At 49.7% G+C, this 21,723-nt stretch overlaps 1 protein-coding gene across 1 annotated transcript in view; it reads left to right on the forward strand.

The window, feature by feature from the left end:
* ANTXR1 (ANTXR cell adhesion molecule 1) overlaps nt 1–21,723 on the forward strand; it is a 77,076-nt gene that overhangs the window by 43,571 nt on the left and 11,782 nt on the right. Inside the window, exons 14-17 of the mRNA XM_061478995.1 lie at nt 3,724–3,765; nt 11,588–11,683; nt 12,015–12,182; nt 16,679–16,759. Coding sequence (XP_061334979.1) covers nt 3,724–3,765; nt 11,588–11,683; nt 12,015–12,182; nt 16,679–16,759 — 387 coding nt within the window. The remainder of the gene's footprint in view (nt 1–3,723; nt 3,766–11,587; nt 11,684–12,014; nt 12,183–16,678; nt 16,760–21,723) is intronic.

A 21,723-nucleotide genomic window follows, 5' to 3' on the forward strand; every position in this document is an offset into this window, starting at 1 on the left:
CATCCGCTTCTCTGTGCCACCAGTGTGGGACAGCCAGCAGAGCCCTGTGTCTACCACAGGCATGGTGACATCTGTGAGGAAAGGCAAAGAATTCCTTTACCATTCTGAACTGCTGGCAACTGCTCTCCAAGTTCCTTCCTCAGCCAAGGAAAGCCGATGGCCACCTCTCCATCCCACAGGAAGCAAAGCACCAGTGTAGGCAGTGGTGGAGTCACCATCCCTGCAGACGAGACCCTCAGTGCCATGGGTTGGTGGTGGCCTTGGCAGTGCTGGGGAATGGTGGAACTCAATGAGCTTAAAGCTCTTTTCCATTCCATGGTTTCACAGCACGGTGATGCTGTAGGAACCCTCAGGTGCTCCTCACCCAGTGAGAAAGCAGAGCTGCTGAATGATCCCCTTTTTTCCTCTCTCAAACACGGGGGCAGGAGCTCCGGTTGCAGCAGCCATCCCAGGACTGGCCTGGGGTTATCCAAACACTTGCAGTGCACATGCACATGCACAAACACAGCAGCCTTGCCAAGCTGAGCTGGCCCCAATGTCTTGCTTGGCCACGGGTGTTCCCAGCCGATTGCATTCCACAGACCCACGTGTGGCAATGGGGAAGGTGAGAGGTGCTGCCCAGGATGAAGTGCGGTGGCCAGAGCCGACTGGTCCTCACTGGGACCTGCAATGGGGTCCCTTCAATGGCCTTTTCCCTCTTGTACCTGAGTCATTGTTCCTATCTCTGCAAAGTGAGCAGGGGCGAGGGCCTGGGACCTTTCTCACACCCTGCTCACTTGTGGGAGATGGCACAAAGGCCCCGTGTGCTTCACCACCTTCAGAATCAGGCTCCGTGCGTATACAGCTATAAGGATGCAAAGGGAGAAGGAGAGGGGTTGTGCTCTTTGCAGACTAAAAGCCTTTCCAGACCTGGGCAGAGAGACAGAAAATACATTTCTGTAAGGTCTGAACTTGAGACTAACCTCTCCCCATCTTCGGACCTGTCCAAGCGAACCCATCCAAGTTGGCAGCGTACGGGGTGCTCCGTTGCTCTTAGAAAGGAATAGCACTGAAAAATGGAAGGAATCTCTTTTATTATCTTTCTTCTTTTGTTTTCCTTTTTCCCTCTTGAGCCAGAATAGGGAAAGCTCGATCTGCTCATGAAATCACTTGGTTTGTGTGTATGTGCATGCATATGTTATGAGAAGGAATGAAAATCATGACAAACACAGCCACCTCTTCATTTCCAAGTCTGGAACCTCCAGAGTTCCTAGTGATTCTGGCTGAGAAGCTTTGTTTGGATGCTGAGCTGGACCAAATGTGCTGGATGGATCGTCCTGAGGTTTCATGCCAATGCAAATGAGAACATTTACTCTGAAACCCATCACGTTCCACCAGAACAGGCGAATGAGGCCACTTCCAGTAGGTGTACTTTGGATCAGGCATCTGATGTTTCTCAGCATCCAATGGGTTTAAATGAAGGGGTTGGGTTCAAAAGGAGGTCTGCTGATAAGTGCCATCCCTTACACTGACCAAAACAAGTCTAAAAACATGGCTAGGAAAATGTGCTGTGTATTTTGGAGCATTGTATGTGCTGTGTCAGTATATATCGTGTCAGGAGGCATAGAAAAGATTATGTTGTCTCCATCCAAGAATGCCAGAGAGGGGCTCTTTATGAGGGACTGTAGCAATAAGACAAGGGGTGATGGGTTCAAACTGAAACACAAGTTCAGGCTGGAGATAAGGAAGAAGTTCTTTACTGTGAGGATGCTGAGGCACTGGCACAGGGTGCCCAGAGAAGCTGTGGCTGCCCCATCCCTGGCAGTGTTCAAGGCCAGGTTGGACACAGGGGCTTGGAGCAAGCTGCTCTAGTGGAAGGGGTCCCTGCCCGTGGCAGACGTTGGAGCTGGATGAGCTTTAAGGTCCCTCCCAACGCAAACCAATCTGTGATTCTACCTCTAACCAAGGAGTTTTGAGTAAACCCTGCTGGTACCCATGGTTTCCTTCCCACAGAGCAGGAGCCTGATGCAGACAACCCTTCATCATTTGCTTTCCAGCAGGAAAAAGAGCCACTGTACCTGGAGCTTCAAGCACAAGCTGGGAATTGCAGAGTAGACAGGGAGTGATGGATGCTTTACCAGTCAGCCTGAGCTCCTCTGGGCATCACCCTAATGGCACAGCCGGACCTCGGTTGCGCTGTGCCTGATGAGCAGGGCAGCGGATGCACCCACCACGCTCCTATCCAATGTCATTTCATGCTTCCACATGTGCTTTGTGCTTCTGTGCCTATAAACAGAGACTCCGTGTCCATTCCTGATGCACCACAGCTCTTTAGCACTGCACCCATCACTGCTGTGGGCTGAGATGCAAAGGCCTGACCCAGCCTTGGTATCTTCCATAGCCAGAGGCGCATGCTCTTCGTTAATGGCCACATTGCATGACTGGGGCTTTGCAGAGAGAAATAAAACCAGTGAGCTCATCAGAGAGGAAAAACACGAGTGAGAGGAGCTGTGTAAATATTTATCTCTTCAGGGCCTTTAATGTGACTGTCATTTTCCCCTTCTGCATTTGAGCAGCCGCGTTGTTAGTGTTTGGCACTGTGAGGTTTGGGTTGGTAGGGTCAGTTTTAAGCCTACCCATGTGTAGTCTATGCCCATGAAGCCTTTATACCTAATACCCACTCCTGGTTGGAGCTGAGGACACTCAGTGCCATCTCCACAGGCTCCCAGCATCCTGACAGCATCTGCTTCCTGGCCTGGGGTGTAAAGAAAGAGCTGCTCATCCAGATGGACTGCAAACAAGGGGGGAAGATCCACCCCTGGGGCAATCACTGCTGTTTGGGCTGGGTTCAGTGGCTGTGCATTGGGGTGCATCTTGTGTAAGGGAGGGACATTTGACGTGCCTGCATGCAACTGCTTTCCCTTTGGAAGGCTTTTTGTTGCTCTTGGAGTGGAGGGCTGTGGAAACAGCCAAGTGCCTGCTGAGCCCTCGATGCAAACTTTTTGCATGAAATAATAGCCTCACGCCCATAGAAACTTCAATTGTTTCTATGGAAAATATCCTGGACCACTGTAAAACCTCACCCTGCTTGCTTTATTCCAACCCCTGGGACAGCCTCAAATCTGTACATATATATATGTCTATCTTTTCAGCTTATGAGAGTGAACTGCATTAGCCTGATAATGTGAAAAGAATTCTGCAGGAGAGCATGGCACAGCCTCTGGAATGCAGAAGGCCTGGGAGAACAGAGTCTGGGGGGGTTATTGCTGCTTTGCAGTGTCTCCAGGGCATTTTACGTCATCCTGGTTTCACTTGCCAGTCATTGTTGAGGCCATTTGAGGCAGGGTTTGAGCAGCAGCCGGAAGAAGGAGACACTGATTTGATGAGGGTGTTTGGGTGAAACGGTGCCTACGGCTCCTGCTGGGATCAGGAGGCTGGAAGATGAAGGGTATGGGACTGAATTTGCTGTTAGCCCACACAGAGCAGGGGTCACATAGCAAGTGCTGTGAGTCTGGAGCTGTGACTGGGAGATGTCTCCATGGCAGGGCTCTGGGATGCCTCCAGTCTCCCTTCTTGCTCTCAGTGCCCGACGCCAGCAGCACACAGAGCCCCGTGACTGAGCTCAGGGATGTTCACAGCCGTGGCTGCTGGTGCTTTCTCTTTGGGGTTGGTTTTGGTGATGTTTGAATCGTGCTAAAGAGTGAAGGAAGAATTTACTCTTCTGTTTCTCTTTGATCCTTCCAGATCATCAAAGAGCCCCCCCCTCCTCCTGCAGAAGACAGCGAGGTGAGTAACACCATCAGCCTCATTTCCTTAGTGTTTGGGACAAGGCTTTGCTCAGACTCCTCATGAGAGGCTGGGATCAGTTAAACCTTTGTGCTCAGCTCTGTAGCCTTAAAGCCAACAGTGATTTAGCTAAGCTACAGGCTTTGTAATTGATGTCTACCACGTGTTTCACTCTGCTCGCTTTGCTTGCTATAGAGATAGAGATGTGTGTGTTTAGGAGTGACTGTAGATGAGGAATACAAGCACCTCCATTGAGCAGGTAGGGAAGGACAGCCAATACTTGGTACTGCAGGAATGACTGTAGATGTACAGTACAAGTACCTCCATTGAGCAGGTAGGCAATACTTCCACTTGGTACTGCAGAGTTAGGCTGTGATTCACAGAAAGGACAACCCTTAAGTCTACGTTGTTGAAGTTATGGAACCCAAACATGTGCTCATCTGCTTGGGAAGGCACAGCAATGATTTTGGTGGTTTAGCATCTAAAACAACTCTTGGCAGCGGAGTGGAAACTCACGATGCTGATCCCTTGGACCACAGTTGCTGTGGGTAAAGGCAGCCCCATGGTCTCTGCAATGTGTCTGAAGACAGTGGGCAGGAGTAAAACCATCCTGGCCTCAGAAGAGCTGCAGAGAGGGAAGTTTTACTAGAGAGAAGCAGTGAAGAAGCATTAAACCCATCTCAATTCTGCTTGTGCTCTTTAGGTCAATCTAACAACAAATGGCTTAAAGCTGTGTCACCAGTGCTCAGGTCTAATGTAGATTCTGCCCAGAAACACGCTCACTTCTTGATCTGCCTCTTCCTGTGGCCTCCTGCTTCCAGCACATGATGAGTCTCCTCTTCACTTCCACTGTTTTGCATGTGGGATTTCACTGCAGGTCCCTGGGCTGAGTTGCATTGATGTCAGTGGGAGCTTTTCCATTGACTTCACTGGGCTTTGGATCAGTTCCTCTTAACTATGCAAGTAAAAGAAGACTTAGACCTCTGCTCAGAGGGATTTGGTTGCTTCCCTTGCTTTTTGCATGTGGAGACAAATTCATTGCCTGCTTCAGCTTGCAAATGGAAAAGCTGGAATGATCCTCAACGTCTGCCCTTAGTGTCTGTGCCAAGGCAGGCAAACACCCTCAAAACTCAGCCCACATGCAATGCTCCATATGGAATCCAACCCAGCTTCTGCTGCAGAGGAATAGCTCAGGGCATCTGGAGCCCAGGCCAGCGCTAGAACCTGTCTTAGTGCCACTCATCCCCTTCAGCCCAGGCCAGAAGGAAACCTCCAAACCTGAGCATTCCTGGACCTGAGGGAGGTTTGCGTTTGGATCCAGTGCTCCCCATGCCTCTCTTTTGGGCTGTTTTCCAAGGTAGCCATTCCTCTTCGGGCTGTGTCTCAATCCACCAGCTTTGCTAGCTTCTGTGCTCTGAATGGAGAGGAAAACACGACCCCAGAGCTGCATATACTCCGCTGTGCATCACACACGCCTCCAAGCCAAGGGATCCAAGTGCTGAAGCTAATTAAAATGCATCCCTTTGGAATGCTGGCCAAGGGCTGCAAGGGGAAATTACAGCTCTGTGCTAAGAGGGCAGGAGCGTTTCAAGTAGAAGGAAGCCTTTTATCAGAGCAGTAAGTGCTGCACAAGCAAACCAGTTGCAGCACACCGGTTATGTTTGCCTCTGGTTACGTTGAATTAAGCTGGTGTGAAGGTATTTCTGGGCATGGTCTATGTGTGCAGCTCCCCAAATGCCTTAGTCAAAAGTCATCTGCTTCACAGCTTTCCTTTAGCTATGGGTTTCATAGGATCATAGAATGGTTTGGGTTGGAAAGGACCTTAAGATCATCCAGTTCCAGCCCCCCTGCCATGGGCAGGGACACCTCACACTAAACCATCTCACCCAAGGCTCTGTCCAACCTGGCCTTGAACACTGCCAGGGGTGGAGCATTCACAACCTCCCTGTGCAACCCATTCCAGTGCCTCAGCACCCTTACAGTAAAGAACTTCTTCCTTAGATCCAATCTAAACTTCCCCTGTTTCAGTTTGAACCCATTACCCCTTGTCCTATCACCGCGGTCCCTAACGAAGAGTCCCTCCCCAGCATCCCTATAGGCCCCTAATGGATTTGCCATCGGCTTTTCATCTGGGACTCACCTGATCTTGTGGGAACATGGGGCAAATCCTCCTTGTTTCAAAGCAGAACGCAGTTCTGCTTGCTCACTGCCTCGCTCCCCATAGGTGGTGGCCTAACTGCAGAGCAGGCTTTGGTTGTACCCAGAATCAGGCCCTGCACAGTGCCTGAAGAATGGCATTAACTCATAACCATTCTCCACCTGCTTCCTTGTTCATACAAGGGGAGTTCTATTTTAGCTTATTCTTACTGTTTTAGGACCCTGGAATGGTGAGTTTCGGTTATAACAACGTCACCAACACTGGAGGGACTGGTCTGATGGCAGGATTCCACATGTGCTTTCTACCGGAGCACATCCCCTCAGCTCAATCCAATCATAGCATCACAGCATGATTTGGGTTGGAAAGGGCCATAAGATCACCCAGGAGCTCCTGCCCATGTCAGGGGGATTGGAAGCAGATGATCTTAAGGTCCTTTCCAACCCCAACTGCCTGATCTCCAGCATAAGGAGTGCTAATCCCTTCAGCAGCAGCATGACACCTGCACTAAGATCATTTGTCTTTCACATCTCCCCAAAATCTTGGCAAAGAAAGAAAGAGAAGAGGAATTCTTGCCTCAGCAGGGCTGGGAGCTGAGGCCCATATGTCCTTGCACTGCAAGGAGAATGCATTATAGTGGAACAATGCAAGGAAAGGAGCGTTGCTGTCAAAGCTGCCAGAGGTCTTATGGAGCTTTAAAGGTCTTTTGAGACCTCCTGGAGTCACGTTCACTGTTGGTGAAGGAAACCATTATTGGATAGAGACTTCCAATGGGTTCATTCAGGAATTGTGACTGTTGTGAACTCACCTCCCCAGCGCAGGATGCTGGGGAGGGAAGCCCAGATGGTTTCACTTACAGCCAGGAAGGACTGAGTTAATGCCAATGGGAAGAGGTGGATGCTTGCAGGAGCCTGTGAGCACCTTTGTGGCCTGAGGTTAGTCATTGCTGGTGGATCAAACCCACATTCCTTTACCTCCAGTGAATAGGAAGGCTTCTGCTAGCTGCATTGGAGGAAGACATGGTTGCTTATTCCTGTGTCCCTTCACTTTCAAAACTGGGCTTATTGGAGCAAGTCCTCCTCAACTACAACCAGTTTCCGACCAGAAGATTGCCATGAAGCTGAAGCTGGTTCTCACTATAGCAAACCATCTTCTGCATGAGAAACCCCATCCTGCAGCGCTCTGCAGCATCTGGCACCTTCCTGGGCACTAGTAGTGACCCATGCCAGAGTCTGCTGCTAGTCAGAACAGACTCTACCTACAGTCAGAGGGCAAAGCCAGGCAGGAGATCTAGGAAGTGACCAGAGCCTCATCACTCAGACCTGTTTTTTCCCTGCTGCTCTGTCACCCAAGCAACGGAGTCACCCTTAACATGGCCCCAGAGCCAAGCCACCAACCAGCCTGAAACTGGGTAATTCCTCTGTCTGTTGTCGTCTTGCCCACATGCACCGAAGCAAACACGCACAAAGTCCTGGGGGGAAAGGAGTGTTCAGCAGCACAGACGTGAGATGCTGGAGGTGGTTATCACTGTCATGGGAGGCAGCATGAACAGGAAGAAGTGAACTCACTGCAGAGCAGCTGTTGTTAAGTCAGTACATGAAACCACCCGTCATAGAACCACAGCTTGGTTTGGGTTGGGAGGTTAATCTCCCCTCGGGCAGGTTAAAGCCATTCCCCTTGGCCTGCCCCTACAGGCCCTTGCCCAAAGCCCCTCTTCAGGTTTCCTGCAGCCTCTTTAGGCACTGGAGCTGCTCTAAGGTCTCCCCTTAAGGAGCCTCCTCTTCTGTGAGGACATCCCACACGTTCAGCTTGAATCACTTTGATCTCTGTGAACTCACCTCTGAACATTCATGAGGCCAGAGAATGGCTAAAAGGGGGTTATCTGCTCCTCTTGCTGCTTGCACCCCCACTTCTTAGTGTTTATGGATCTTTTCCCAACTGCTTTCCTCTCCCTTCCTAAAAAGCCTTGCTGGGGAGACAGCAAAACAAGCTCCAGAGAAAGGATCTGGAATGTTTTGTAGACACAGGAAATTCATTCTGTTATTCCTGAAGCAAAGCCAGGTCACAGTGGTGTGCCAGCTCCTTCCCTCCCCTCTGCTCCCCTTTCACAGGGAGTTGGGGAAGTATGGGAGGAGGAGAAATGAACCTTTCAAGGCATTTAGAATAGCATCATTGGGGATGCTATTGGCAACAGATGAGGTGTAGGTGTGACACCATGAAGGAGTGGAGTTTCATAGCTAGATTCACATGCAATACCTAGGCAGGCCCAAGCAAACTGCCGGTGTTGGGCTGTGGAAGCTGGGTTTGATCACATTGGAGATGCAGTGGGAGCACCTGGGTTAATTCCTTTGTCATTATGAGACCTTACTTCATCTTCGGGTAGCTCAGCATCTGAGCAATGGATGGGCGATAGCTCAACCTCCTTTCTTCTTCATCAGAGCATCTTCAGCCTGCTCCTTAGTAAAGCACCAGCAGAACATCCTCCCTCGGATGCTCGTGTGACCTGGCACTGCTTTCTGCTGGTAGTTTGCAGGCTTGGACCAGGGAGAGGCAGGGATACGAGGAACCCAAGGCGATGAACGGATGCAGTTGGGATTCAGATGCCTGGCACAGAGCAACAAGGAAAACCTTCCACCGCAGAGAGGAAGCTCTGGAGAGCCAAGCAAGGTGTCTTTAAAGGGTACCAGCACCTTGGCATCGGGGATGAGATTTAGACCAGATGATGGGATTTAGAACTGAGCCTGGTGTTTGGAGAACAAGGAGGCAGAGATGAGCCAGAAGCCTCGAGAGCAGCGCATTCACCTCCCTCTTTCCTCCGCTGTAGTTAGATGGTAATGTCTCTTCCCCAAAGGAATGACTGTCTTGTCGTGTCCGAGCTCTTTGTAAGTGCTAAACCCTGACAGCATCCAGGCAACTGCGAAAGCAATTAGAAGGGTGGGGAGAGGGGGAAGTATTCCAAGCTTTTTATTTTCATATCTGGCCAGATTCAGTTTGAGTCTCACCCCGAGTGGTTCAGATCTCCCCAGTGGAGCCTGAATTATCCCTGTGTTACCCACAGATGAGGTTCTCTCAGGTCAGGGTCAAAGTATAGAGCATGGAGATAAACAGAGACCTTTGTTTTCTGAACCCAGCAGCTCTGGAGCTGCAGCTCTTGACTGGGAACTGCGGCTCTGTCCTGCTTCTTCTGCTTCTTTAAGAGAAACTCTAGCTCCATCTAAAGCAGATTTTAGGGGTGGAAAGATGCCAAGTTCTGCACAGTCACTTTCCAGCATCCTTAAATGCACTTGAATTTTCCGGGGCTGGCTTTTATACTACTGCTGCTGGGTCAGAGCTGAGGATCCTTTTGCAGTTCTCCCTCAGGCAAAAAACCCCATTGTAGTGAAATGTAGCAAAATACGGGCAAAACCGAGCCAGGACGTGAGAATTCAGCCCTGGTTCATTGGCTCAGCCCTTGGGAATGGGGCAGAGAAGCTGTGGCTGCCCCATCCCTGGCAGTGCTCAAGGCCAGGTTGGACACAGGGGCTTGGAGCAAGCTGCTCTAGTGGAAGGTGTCCCTGCCCGTGGCAGGGGTTGGAGCTGGGTGAGCTTTAAGGTCCCCTCAACACAAACCAGGCTGGGATGCTGTGATTCCTTCACATTTCCCTGCTGCCTCTCTACTCCCTGACCCCCGCGTTCCCAATGTCTTCCCTTCCGATGCCCACGTGCGCTGCGAGCGCGTTTGCCAAGCGCGTAGGACATCACTGGTGGGGTTTTCTTCCTTTTTGCTGGTGTTGCAAAACCTCCCGTTGCCTTCAGAGCACGTAAACAGCCTCCTCCTGAAGGCAGCTTGTGACTCCTTTGTTTTCCATGTGTCCAGGGCTGCCTTTCTGTGCGTGTGCTCTTTCGGTTGTTGTTCTGGCAGGAGGCTCCTATCTCCCATTCAAGTGACTCGCACGGGGCTTTTAAGGGCTTGTGGGGAAGATTTCCTAAACCTTGGTATTTCCTGTTGTGAGAAGTCCGGTCTGTGCTGAGCTGCACAGAGAGGAAGGGAATCGCTGAAGGAAAATATGTGCATGGCTTCGATTCCTGCTTCTTAAAGAAGTCCTCATGGAAAACTTCATGCAGAGATATCAAGTTCTTGGGTTGCAGCAAAGGAGCCTCAGCAGCTCTAAGCAGAGGGAGAGAAAGGGCTCAGCTGGCAGGGAGAAGAACCTGGGTGTTTATGGCCCAATTGTTCACCCTTCCTTTCGAGCAGGACGCGTTTTGCACTCACTTAATGCGTATTCTGCAGAAACAGAAATGCTTTTGTTTGATGTGAGTTTGTCTTGGGTCTTCCCCCCCACACCTTTTCCAGTTTTCCTTCCATTCCCAAGTGTTTTTGGCTTTTTGGATTTTGGAGGTTTGCCAAATCCCGGTGAAAAATTGAAGAAAGTGGGGGGAAAAAAGAAAGGAGCATTTTTCATTTCTCTCCCCGTTTTCACAGGAAATACTTCACGTTTCTGATGAACTCTGCGTTTCTGCTTTGCCAGCTCATGGCCTCAACTGCAGGAATTAAAGGCAAAGGCACTGCTATAGGTCAGGGAATGTATGGAGCTGTTCTATAGTGCAACAAAGAGTGTAGAATATATAGAATCCTACATAGAATATATATAGAGTAGAATACATAGAATCCATCACCAGGACTTTAGATAGGCTCCTTAAGGAGATATTCTTGATCTCACTTGGCTGCGTGTGAATGTCATCGTGAAGGTCCTGAGCACGTTGAACTCTGTGCATGGTGATCGGTTTCTGCCTGCACTATGCAGGGGTAAACCACATCCAAACCTGTACACCACGTACATCACGTTCACGCTTGGCTTTCTGCTGCCATAAGCCATGACCCTCCCTGGAGCCCCATGGACTTCCATGGGCAGCCTCTTTAGCAGAGCTCATTCTTCTAAGAGCTCTTTCCATCCTTATAACTCTTCCATGAGACTTTTCCATCCTATTACCCTTGTCCATCTCATCTCAAAACGTTTCATCTCCCCGTTGGACATCCGCATTGGGGTTGTTTCCAAGTGTCCTCCTAATTTGCCTTCACTCAGGAGGAAATTTGCCTTGATTCCTTGTTTTTCCCCTTCCTTCTGTCAAATCTGAATGACCATAGGATGGTTTCACTGGAGGTTCCTCCCCATGGGGAACCTTGGTGCAGGGCAGAAGCTCATCTCTCCCCAGCCACAGGCACAAGCAAAGGAATGGCAAGGAGGAGGCAAGCCCCTGCTATCACCACTCATGGCTTGCACATCACCCAGCGTGCACCCCAAAGACCCCAGCTCTTGAGCTGTGCTGAGTAAGGGTTTGGTGCCTGCTTCAATGGGTTTGCAGCTCAGAGACAATTTACTCCCCTGGATTAAAGGATGATGAAAGACAGAGTCTCCTTAAGAAACACAAAACAAAGAGGGGGGTGTGTGAGTGCAAGGATCACGCTGGGGCTGGAGCTGGGCTGGACCTTTCAAGTGGTGGATGTTTATGTCATGAAGCATTTTCTCTTCATGAGTGTACATCCTCCAGAGAATCACCAGTGGAGACCAGAACCTTGCCTGGCCTGGTTCTAGCAGGCTCAGAGGACCACATAGCCTCTGGCTGTTTATTCCTTTCCATCTCTAGTCATGCTTCCCAACAGTGTAATCCCTTCCTTCTGTTTTGTAGGAGGAAGATGATGATGGCCTTCCGAAAAAGAAATGGCCAACAGTAGATGCCTCTTACTATGGTGGACGTGGAGTTGGTGGCATCAAACGAATGGAGGTAATTAGATACCAGTTTGTGTATCCAGAGACCTTACTGGTGTGCTATCCCCTGCAATTACCCAGCAAGAAACTCAGGAGACAGACAGGCACAAGCCCCTTTAAGCTTTTCTTTGCACATCTGAGCCCAGGTTATTTTTCATAGAGGGATATTTGGGAGCCAAACGTAGAATCCTCAAGTTTGGGACCGTCTTCTTTCCTTTAGTACAGTAGGATTCTGGCTAGAAACAAGCCTCATAGCATCGCTCTTCGCCTCCCATTTGGACACTGGGAAAGTATGGCCAAGGGATGCAGCAGCCACTCTTGTAACGTGCCCTGCTGCATCTTCTCAGGTGCGCTGGGGAGAAAAGGGCTCCACGGAAGAAGGTGCCAAGTTAGAGAAAGCCAAGAATGCCAGGGTGAAGATGCCAGAGCAGGAATACGAGTTCCCTGAACCCAGGAACCTGGCGAACAACATGCGCAGGCCTTCCTCTCCTCGGAAGTGGTACTCCCCCATCAAGGTAAGCAAAGCCTTGTGCAGCACGGGGTGTTTCTATGCAGTCTTAAGTGGTTTAAGGCTAAGATATAGAACTGACCACAAACCTGTGATCTCGAGATGCTGATGTGCATGAGGGAGTCCCTCTGGACATGTGCCTAGGGAGGGACTATAGGAAGGAGCTACATGGGGCAATGGGTATTTCTTACCAGGTTGGTGAGGTTTGGGGGTTGCGTTGCTTGCTTGGAGCAGAACAGGATCCTGAGCACTTCTGGTGGTGCAGCTAAGTTCAATGAAGTTCTTACATATCGACTGCACCTCCCTTTAGTCCACACTGCATATACCTTGAGATGGAGGGAATAAAGAGCATCCCTGGCAGTGTTCAAGGCCAGGTTGGACACAGGGGCTTGGAGCACCCTGCTCTAGTGGAAGGTGTCCCTGGTTGGAACTGGGAGAGCTTTAAGCTCCCTTCCAACCCAACCCAACCCATTCTGTGATAATATGAATTCATATCCAAGTGCAAACCTCACACCCCTGGAGCTTGGATCTCATTTCGAAGTGGAGATGCTGGTTAATGCCTTAGAAACCTTTAACAGGCAATTTATCTGCAAGTAGTCTGCAAAGAGGGTGTAGCATATGGAGTAAAGCTTTTGGTGTGCAGAGCTCACCTTAAACTTTATGCTGGGGCACGAGAAAGTGCCTCACTGCTGGAAAAGAGAGGGTTTATTCTCCTGTGTTCTTCCTCCCCAGCAGCATCTCTAGTCAGGCACACTCTGATAGCCAGGTTATTGCAGTGCGGATAGGCTACCTCGCAGTACACCCAGGTTTCCCTGTGTTGTAGCTGGTTACTGATCAGCTCCAAGCAGTGCCCATAGGGATTCCTAAGTCAGTCACATGTTTTGGCTCGCCTCAGTCATTGATCTTGCAGCTGGGTCAAATCCAGCAACGGGAATGGCAAGGATGCACAGGGGAGGAAGAGTGGTTTCCGGAGGATACGGAAATGTGAGCCTCTGAGAACCTGGTCCAGTGCCTTCTCTCTTTTCCCCCTTAAAGATTATCATCTACTAAACAGAGCTGACCAAGGAGTCATCTCAGTGGTGTCATAATGACTTCAACATGTGCTCATGGAGGTCTTTCATTCCCACATTGGGCCAGGTTCGAGAGTCAGTGTTTGCAGCTTGGAGTGGGAGCGCGCTAAGCACCATCCCGTATAGCTGCTCCCTTGTTCCTAAAGGCATCTCTTCCCCTTTTTGCAGCGGTGTGAAGCATTTGTAACGCACACTTTGTCCCACCTGGGGGATTTTTCACTCCCACTCTGTGCTCATGGAAATGACCTCATGGAGCTGAGAGACACAGCTCAGCGCCTGTTGCACGCCGCAGTCAGAAGGGCTCACAGCACACAGAGCTATACCTCAGTCCACCAAGGAGCTGCCAGAAACACTGATTTGAGCCCTGCAATCCACACGGGTACAACTACCTGAGATCATCAGCTCAGAGCTGGCTCCTTTCCCATAGAAGATAGTGCTGAGTTCCTCCCCTCTTCCTGCACCGGTTCATGCTGTTGGATTGCAGCCTCAGGAGAGCTCATTTGCAGAGGTTATTCTGCTCTGAACAGTTCATGGCAGATCTGTCTCCCAGCTGGAAGTTCCCTCGTGTCCAAGAGAGGCTTGGGGAAAAGATTCAATGCATGTAGGGTTCAAGTTCAGTTCTGCCTCTGCTAGGAACGGCTTTGGCTTTGTAACACCAAGAATTCACTCATAAGGAAGCTTACAAATATCAGGAGTATCTCATGGGTGATATTCCCAATTCCTTTAGTAATATCTCCTATCCACCATTCAGATTGCATGCAGTTCCAGTCCAAGAGCCCTTATCCAAATGCTCCCGTAACCCTGCAGTGTTCCACATCCGGGCAGGATTTAACAGCCTGTGGACAAGAATGTACCTAATTATTAATTGCCACCACCCCCCCCATTGAACTGCACCCAAAAGGCAGGGGATGCAGATGGGATAAAGCAGCCAGCGCTTTCCCCGTGAGCACTCATCAGATCCGGAGGGGATCATTCCTAGGAAGCAGGGGTCCTGCAGGTCCTCTCAGCAGGGAGGCAGCAAAGGCCATCAGCACTCGTGGCAGGAGCTCTTGCCCTGAAGATGTGAGCACGTGGAGAGGTACCTGCACTGTGTTATATGGGGAAGCTCAGCAGTCATCAGGCAGAGGGAGGTGGGGGGGCCTTTGGGACTGCAGTCCCAGCCAAGGCAGGACCGTGACCTTGAATCCATCCTGTATCTATGGCTTATAGATATATAGATGTATAGATATATACCTATCTATCAGAGGCTCCCACCACTCCTAGGGGGGAGCAGTTCACAGACTGCCTGACCTCACCCATAGGAAATGCCTCCTGAGAGCTTCGATTTGCCCTCATCCCCGTGCTCCAAGTGCACTGCTAGGAGCAGATGTTGACTTTCCACCCTCTCCGCTGAACTGGTTGGAAGACCTCTTTGGAAGGGAGATAAACACACATGTAACAGGTTACTTAAATGAGAGGAGGAAGGCAGACAATTAGATCTCGGGAGCAGGGAACCGGCGTAGCTTGGATCTGACAAAGAGCCAGGAAATTCACATTCTGGGGCCACTTGCAGGCCTCCTTTTCCCCATGCAGCACGAGTGCCAGCCTTTACTTAGAGCGTTCTGCCTTTTGCCAGGTTATCTGATGGAGTTTTACTTCCCTCTCTTTGTTACTCTTCCCAGAGTAACGCCTATAATGTAAGTAGAGAGCTGAGAGTGGGGAGAAGGCTGTTTGAAATGCTCCACAGATTTATTTGCTCCCAAGCGTGGCTGCTGACACCGAACAGATTGTGGTTGTTGTTACTGGTATGATTCTGATTTGCTGCTGTTACTTCTTAGCACGGTGCCAACGGATGATCCTGCTTTAAAAATACTATTGCAACAGACTGTAAAGTCAGTGCAAACAATCCAAGTCCTAAGGAGCTTGCCAAATCCTCCCTTCATCCTACAGAGGAAGGGGCAGCACAAAACATAGGTGCAAATGATGTCTAAAAACCAACGCAGAAAGGACCACAAGCTGCTCATCCCCTAAAGCTCACATGCAGGACCTGCCTTGAGGCTGAGGTTGAAGCAGCAACTGATGCTCTCAGAAAGAAACCTCAGGTGAATCCTCAAGCATTTACAAAGCCTTGTGTCCCTGGCCCATTTGCTAACCTTCTCCCTCCTGTCTCTCTTTACAAAGCTGCCATGCACAGCTTCCTACCTAGAAGAGGCCCAAGGGCAGCCCCTGCTTCAGGAAGAGGATGCATTCATCATGATAAAGCAATGGCTGAAGCTGTGCCCTCCTCCATTTGTCCTCTGCCCCGATTGTTCCTTCTTTCTGGAATTCATTCCCAGTAGGACTCAAAGCTTTCTTTGCTTCCAGACCTTTTTTTCCCCCCAAGGGACCAATTGCAAAGGAGCTCCTAAACAGAGACATCAGAGCATAGAGGTGTTCGTATTCCCAAGTGAATGCATTGCCATTCACATTGCTTCAGCCAACATCATCCTTTCCATGATCCACTCTCCCTTTCCTCCACCAAGATGTCCCAGACAGAGCCTGAAGCTCCATTCAGACTCCCAAAGATGGAGCTTTTCCCAAGAAATCTTGGTAGGCTCTTGGAAACTAGGATTGGAGAGTAAAAAAAGGGCTTTTTTGTTCCATGGAAAGTTGTATTTTTCCCTTTGGTTTCCTAAAGGAGAAATGGCAGCAAAAGGTATTTAGTTCTTAAGTTGTCAGAGGTGACAGGAGATCAAGAGCTTGAACCAGCTCTCATGTAAGGAGAAAGATGGATTGGGATGGACAGGGGTGGCTTCCCTCAAGTCTGAGGGGTTGTGCTGTCCAAGAAGAGGCTGACAGAGGAGTTGCTTGCTTCTTGCTTTGAGGATTACACTTTCCTGGCTCTCACCTTGGAAGTCTTTCCCCCAGCATCCTATGGAAATACCTCTATGCAGTCATTCTGCGTGTGTGTCTCCACCCGTGTATACCTCCAAATCCCAAACAAGCTTTGAACCATTGGCTCAACGCACTGGTTGAGGAATACAGGTCTCAAAGAGGATTACACTCCCAATGGCTTCTTGAAAAGGGGAAAGAAAGACTCTGTCCCCATGACAGGAAGAGTGCGCAGTGAATGCATTGAGTCTTTAGATACCGGAGAACCAGGGTCACAGAAGGATTTTACCAATCTACATCACCCCTCTGCCAGTTTCAAGCCATTCCCCTATTACCTTTGGGGGGTTTCAGAATACATAAAGACCCACGGATGCTGTTGGCTCTCAGCCATTCCTGCTTAGTGCTCCCTTAAAGCCTCTTCCTTTTCACCTGCAGCATTCACAGGTTCCTGTGAGGGAAAGCATCGACTCCAGCAGCTTGTACGAGCCCAGGCAATGGCTGAGTATCAAACACGTAGGTCTGAGCTGCGTACCTCGCACTTGTCCTTGCTCCCAAGATAACACCGTGTTCCTTTGGATTGCAGGGGAAGCTGGATGCTCTCTGGGTCCTGCTGCGGAAGGGTTACGACCGTGTGTCTGTGATGCGCCCACAGCCAGGAGACAAGGTACCGTGCCTTAGATAACACAGACTTGGATGAGTCTTGCTTGGATAACATAGCTGCAGCCAAGTAAGACATCCTTCTAAGGAACAGTAGGCAATATCCCTGCATATTTTCATTGATTAAACTCATATCCTGGAATAAAACTCTCAATGTACGTGAATGCTACATAAATTCAAACTTTCTGGGCACTTGCACAAGGCAAAGTTTGCAGAACGGGGTTTGCTGTGTGAGAGGGAGGAAGTATTCCCATCTGTTGCTAGTAAAAACTGGCTTCATGCAAACTTCCATCCATTCATGTACGCTGATTGTGGGTGGAAACAGAAGCCATTGAAGAGAACAGGCTAATGCCACCTTACAGGAATGATGCTGTCTGTGGCAGCAGGACACTAAAGGGCTGCAGCTCATCTCCAAGGTAGCAATCTCCTCTTCAGAGGTATTAAACATCAGGGTGCTTCCTGATCAATACCAGGACAGTTCCTGCCGTCTCTGAGCACTGAAGTGACCAACACACACCCAGGGGTTGTGTGTTCAAGGCACACAATGGGGGTGAATTGAAATCCCTCCGGCAGCCATAAGACATCCCCTAACTCCCTGCAATTCAGATGCCTACACCCCCGTATCCCAGAGCTGTTCCCAATCCCCAGTTTTTGATATCTTTAAGGATGGAGATTCAGAGGTTTAATTATTTATTTCTTTATTATTTATTTCTTTATTATTTAGTTATCTATTATTTAGTTCTTTATTATTTAGTTATTTATTATTTAATATTACTATTCCTTCAGAGGGGAGACTTGCTAAAATGTCTTTGCTGAGTGTGATGGTGATGTCTGGGAGAGAAGCTCTCATAGCACACACTGCCACTGCTTGATGATTCCCCCCAGGAATCTGGGACTGAAGAATGCCTGTGGTGTCAATCACTGTTTTCACTCGACCAGCTGAGATTACTCACATGAAAGATGCCCCTGGGGAAAACCCAGAGCTGCTCAAGTGAAGCTGACTGAGTGAAGAGCAATTTCACAGTGCTCGAGGCCAGGTTGGACACAGGGGCTTGGAGCAAGCTGCTCCAGTGGAAGTTGTCCCTACCCATGGCAGGGAGTTGGAACTGGATGAGCTTTAAGGTCCCTTCCAACCCAAAGCATTCCAGGCTTCTATGATTAGTGCCACAGACAGCAGGCTCCATCCCTTTCTGGTGCTGTACCTCTCAGACATGTGGTTCTGTGTCCTGCAGCATAAGCAATAGCAGCATTAGCCCCTCCAGGTGTTACATGATCCAGCTCCAGACTAAACCAATCTCTTTATGACTCTGTTGTGCTATAAAGGATCTCTGCAAGCATCGTTCTGTGTGAAAGAGAAGCTGGCTGCACGTGCACCCGGGTTTATAGCTGCTAAAATCCCTCTTGCTGTCCCGTAACCGGCTGCAGATGCTGGGGGACCCTCCTGTGTAGATGGGAAGCGCTGCTCACACTTGCTGCTCTTACAACACGGGTTTGCCTTCGTGTCAACCAAACTCTGAGCCTGTTTGGCTTTGGCTAAGCACGGGTGACCCTCTTGCTGCTTTAAATCACTGCCAGGTTCGATGCGAGCCATTCATGTTCATTCCTTCCCAGCAGTGGCAGTGCTGGTAAGGTGATGTCACCCCGACAGCAGAGGCAAACCCAACATGAGTAAAGCATGGACAAGGCTTCCATTAGCTTACACAGCTGAAGGGGCAGGATTAGGCAGGGCTTTCAATTCCCTTGCTCAGCAAAATGAGGGGGGTTTGTTCCCCTCCTTCAGACCTAAAGAAGAACCTGGCTTTCAAGCACTGGGTTCAGCTTTGCTCTTTCTGAGCCATCTCCCATCTTGCTGCAGATGTTCCCCATGATTTGGGTGCTAGATTTACGCCTGTCCAACCTCACTGTCCCCTTTGCAGACACCAAGTGATTGTGCTGGAGCTGGGCTGCAGCTGGGCCTTGGGAGCCAAAGCAGTCAAAAAGAGAAGCAGAAAGTTGCCCCTCACTAAATACAGAGACACCCCAAGCCCTGTTTGATCCCTGAACCCTGCCACGCTCCCTCCATCCATCTCTGTGCCACTGCTCCTCAAAGAGGATTGTAAATGGATGCCCAAACCTTAGGCTCCAAAGGAAGGCTGCCTGATTCAGGCTCCTTCCAGGCTGGTGGCCTCTCCCCAGATCAGCAAACATCAAATATTAGCTGGTAAAACACATTAGTGCTTTGGTGGGAGTGGAAATCCAGTGGGGAGGTCGGTGCTGAATGATGGGGGTGGCAGCATGGACACATCTGGCATGCAGAATGAGGCCGTTTGGCCTGGATTTAGTTATTCCTGCTGGAGGAGATGCTAAAGGACAGCAGTGCAGAGGACATTCACACCCAGGCAGCCCTGCACATTCACACACAGCCACTGAGACGCTCCCCAGCCCATGTGCTCCTGGTGTAGGGTTTGCCAGCAGGATAGAGCTGTAACAGTTGTTTTGGCAGTGGTGAGCTCAGCTCTAAATTCCTGTGGCTTCTCCATGTGATTCCTAATAGCTCCTTTGGACCAGGGACACAGCAAGGACAGGCTTGATCCTCACCAGGCTGCAAAACCTTCAGTGGCGATGCTGCAGGCTTTCATAGCTGTCCATTGGCAAGTCTGGATTTGATCCTGTTCTATTGGGAAGCGAAGGTAAAGGGGTGCTCTGCCCAGCTTGGCAGCAAAGGGGCCCATCAGAGCAGGTATGGACAACCCCAAGCCTTTAAAGTGGAGGCCCAGATGGTCAAGACCACGCTCTCATGCCCGCACTGTCAGCGACACACAGGCTGGAGCAGCCCTTCCAGCATGGATGTGCCCTGGGAATGAGAGAAGCAGGGACCAGCAAAGCATCTTAGAGGAACCAGCAGGCTCAAATGGAGCCAGCTGCTTAAGAACCCACCACATGATGCATTGTGAGGCTGGGTAAAGAGTCAGACCCTGGGATTTATACACAGGGGGCTTTGACCATAAGATATGCCTGCAAGCTACAAAAGGAGCTGTTTCAGAAGCAATTTGTACCCCTTCCCTTCTCTTTCCTGAAGAAAAGAAGGCAGCACTTTTCAGACTCCATGGTGTCGAACGGGCACCTTAATTCACTCACTGGTCAACATACCAGATGAACAATCACTGAAAGGCATCTCTGTTTGCTTTGGAGCCTGCAGAGGACTTGGACGTAGTCCCAGGGTTACATCATTTTCATATAGAAGCAATCCCTTGCTATAATCAGTTACTTTATCCCTTGCCAGCACATGAGCTGAGCTGTTCAGAAAGATCCCTTGGAACACGGATCCAGCTTCAAACACTGGCTCGACTAATGAATGCTGTTTGTCTGCTGGAGCCCACGCAGCCTCCCAGGTACCATCCACACTGTCAAGAAGGATGTCCTGAAGTCCCCTTTAGTCTCTAACAGGACACTGGTTCAAGGGCAATGACTGATGTTTGCAATCTATATACATTGCAGTGGATAATGTGGGTATTGAAGCTGCGTGACCCCAAAGAATCTCTTTGCCTCTTGTCTGTTCTTGCCCTGAAACCTTGAATCAAGGTTGAGATGCCTTGAAAGAGAGCTGCAAAGGGTACAGATATAGAAATACATGTAAAGAAGCACAATATAGAGCTGTTGGAGTGAGGCCATGGAGATGCTGCGAGGGCTGGAGCAGCTCTGCTCTGGAGCCAGGCTGAGAGAGCTGGGCTGGGGCAGCCTGGACAAGAGAAGGCTCCTGAAGGGGAGACCTGAGAGCAGCTCCAGTGCCTGAAGGGGCACAAGGAAACCTTGGTCTGCTTTGTTGAAGGCTTTTAAAGATGCCTCTTTTCTCCCGAAGCAGAAGGAAAGGAGAGGGATGCTCAGGACGAGAGAGGCTGAGATGCACTAAAAGGCTGTGGAAACTCTTTTTTCTTTGGAGTCAAACCTGGCAGTGGCCTGAGGTTACCAACAGGCACAGATGGTTCCAATAAGGGGAGGAAGTCAGAGTCACATGGGATTCCTGTGGTCTCCTCGCATTCCCAGGAGCCTAGGTTTGCATTCTTGTCAGCGTTAATGGGGTTATTTTTACATCTGAACCATCATCACGTTGGGGTGATGTAAAAATATATCTCTTTTTTCGATCACCTTATCGCTATGAGAATGGACCAAGGCAATAACTAAGCCCAGGAGCCAAATAATCACATTGTCTTCAAAGCTGAAGCTGCATTTCCTTGGAAAACATTGTTGTGTCAGGAATTGATGAGATTATCCAAATGTGTTCCAGGCTCAGGCTTGGCCAGGAGCTCGCAATCTGGGAGCAAATGATGTTTTCATCGTTATTGCATTGCAGGAATTGTGTTTCCATTTTGTGTTTGTCAAGGGAAATACAGGAATAGGTGGTACAAATGTGGAGAAGAAGTAGCGCAAAACCACATGTAGTTACGTGGAAAGAGGTTACCTACCTCAAGTAATGGATCCCAGAATCCCAGACTGGTTTGGGTTGGAAGGGACCTTAAAGCTCATCCAGTTCCAACCTTCACCCAATTCCATCTTCCACTGGAGCAGCTGGCTCCAAGCCCCATCCAACCTGGCCTTGAACACTGCCAGGGATGGGGCAGCCACAGCTTCCTTGTGCAACCCGGGATGAAGATGCAGGGAAAGGAGCTTTCCCCAGACCTTGTTGAGTTTTGCATGTTGCTGGTGCAATGATGTGAGCTCAGCTCTCAGATCTCGGTGATACAGTTCGGGTACAGATTGTGGTCAGCTGTGACAAGAGGATGAGGCTACGAAGTACATGAACGTGTCCCCATTACAGTAATCCCAGTGGTTCTTTCTCACTATGAAAGGAAGAACGCGTGTGTATGTGCATGTGCTGACATAAAAACTTGCTCTGAATATAACCAGAACAGGCAGAGGATGAAATAAGCCAAATTCACAGCCAAAGAGCATGAATCTTCCTGACAGAAAAGTGCTGTTTGTGAACCCAAGCTC

This window comes from Pezoporus flaviventris, unplaced genomic scaffold (genome assembly GCF_033815535.1).
Source record: "Pezoporus flaviventris isolate CSIRO_AGI_PZ_B2104156 unplaced genomic scaffold, CSIRO_AGI_Pfla_v1 ptg000138l, whole genome shotgun sequence".
Taxonomy (NCBI): domain Eukaryota; kingdom Metazoa; phylum Chordata; class Aves; order Psittaciformes; family Psittacidae; genus Pezoporus; species Pezoporus flaviventris.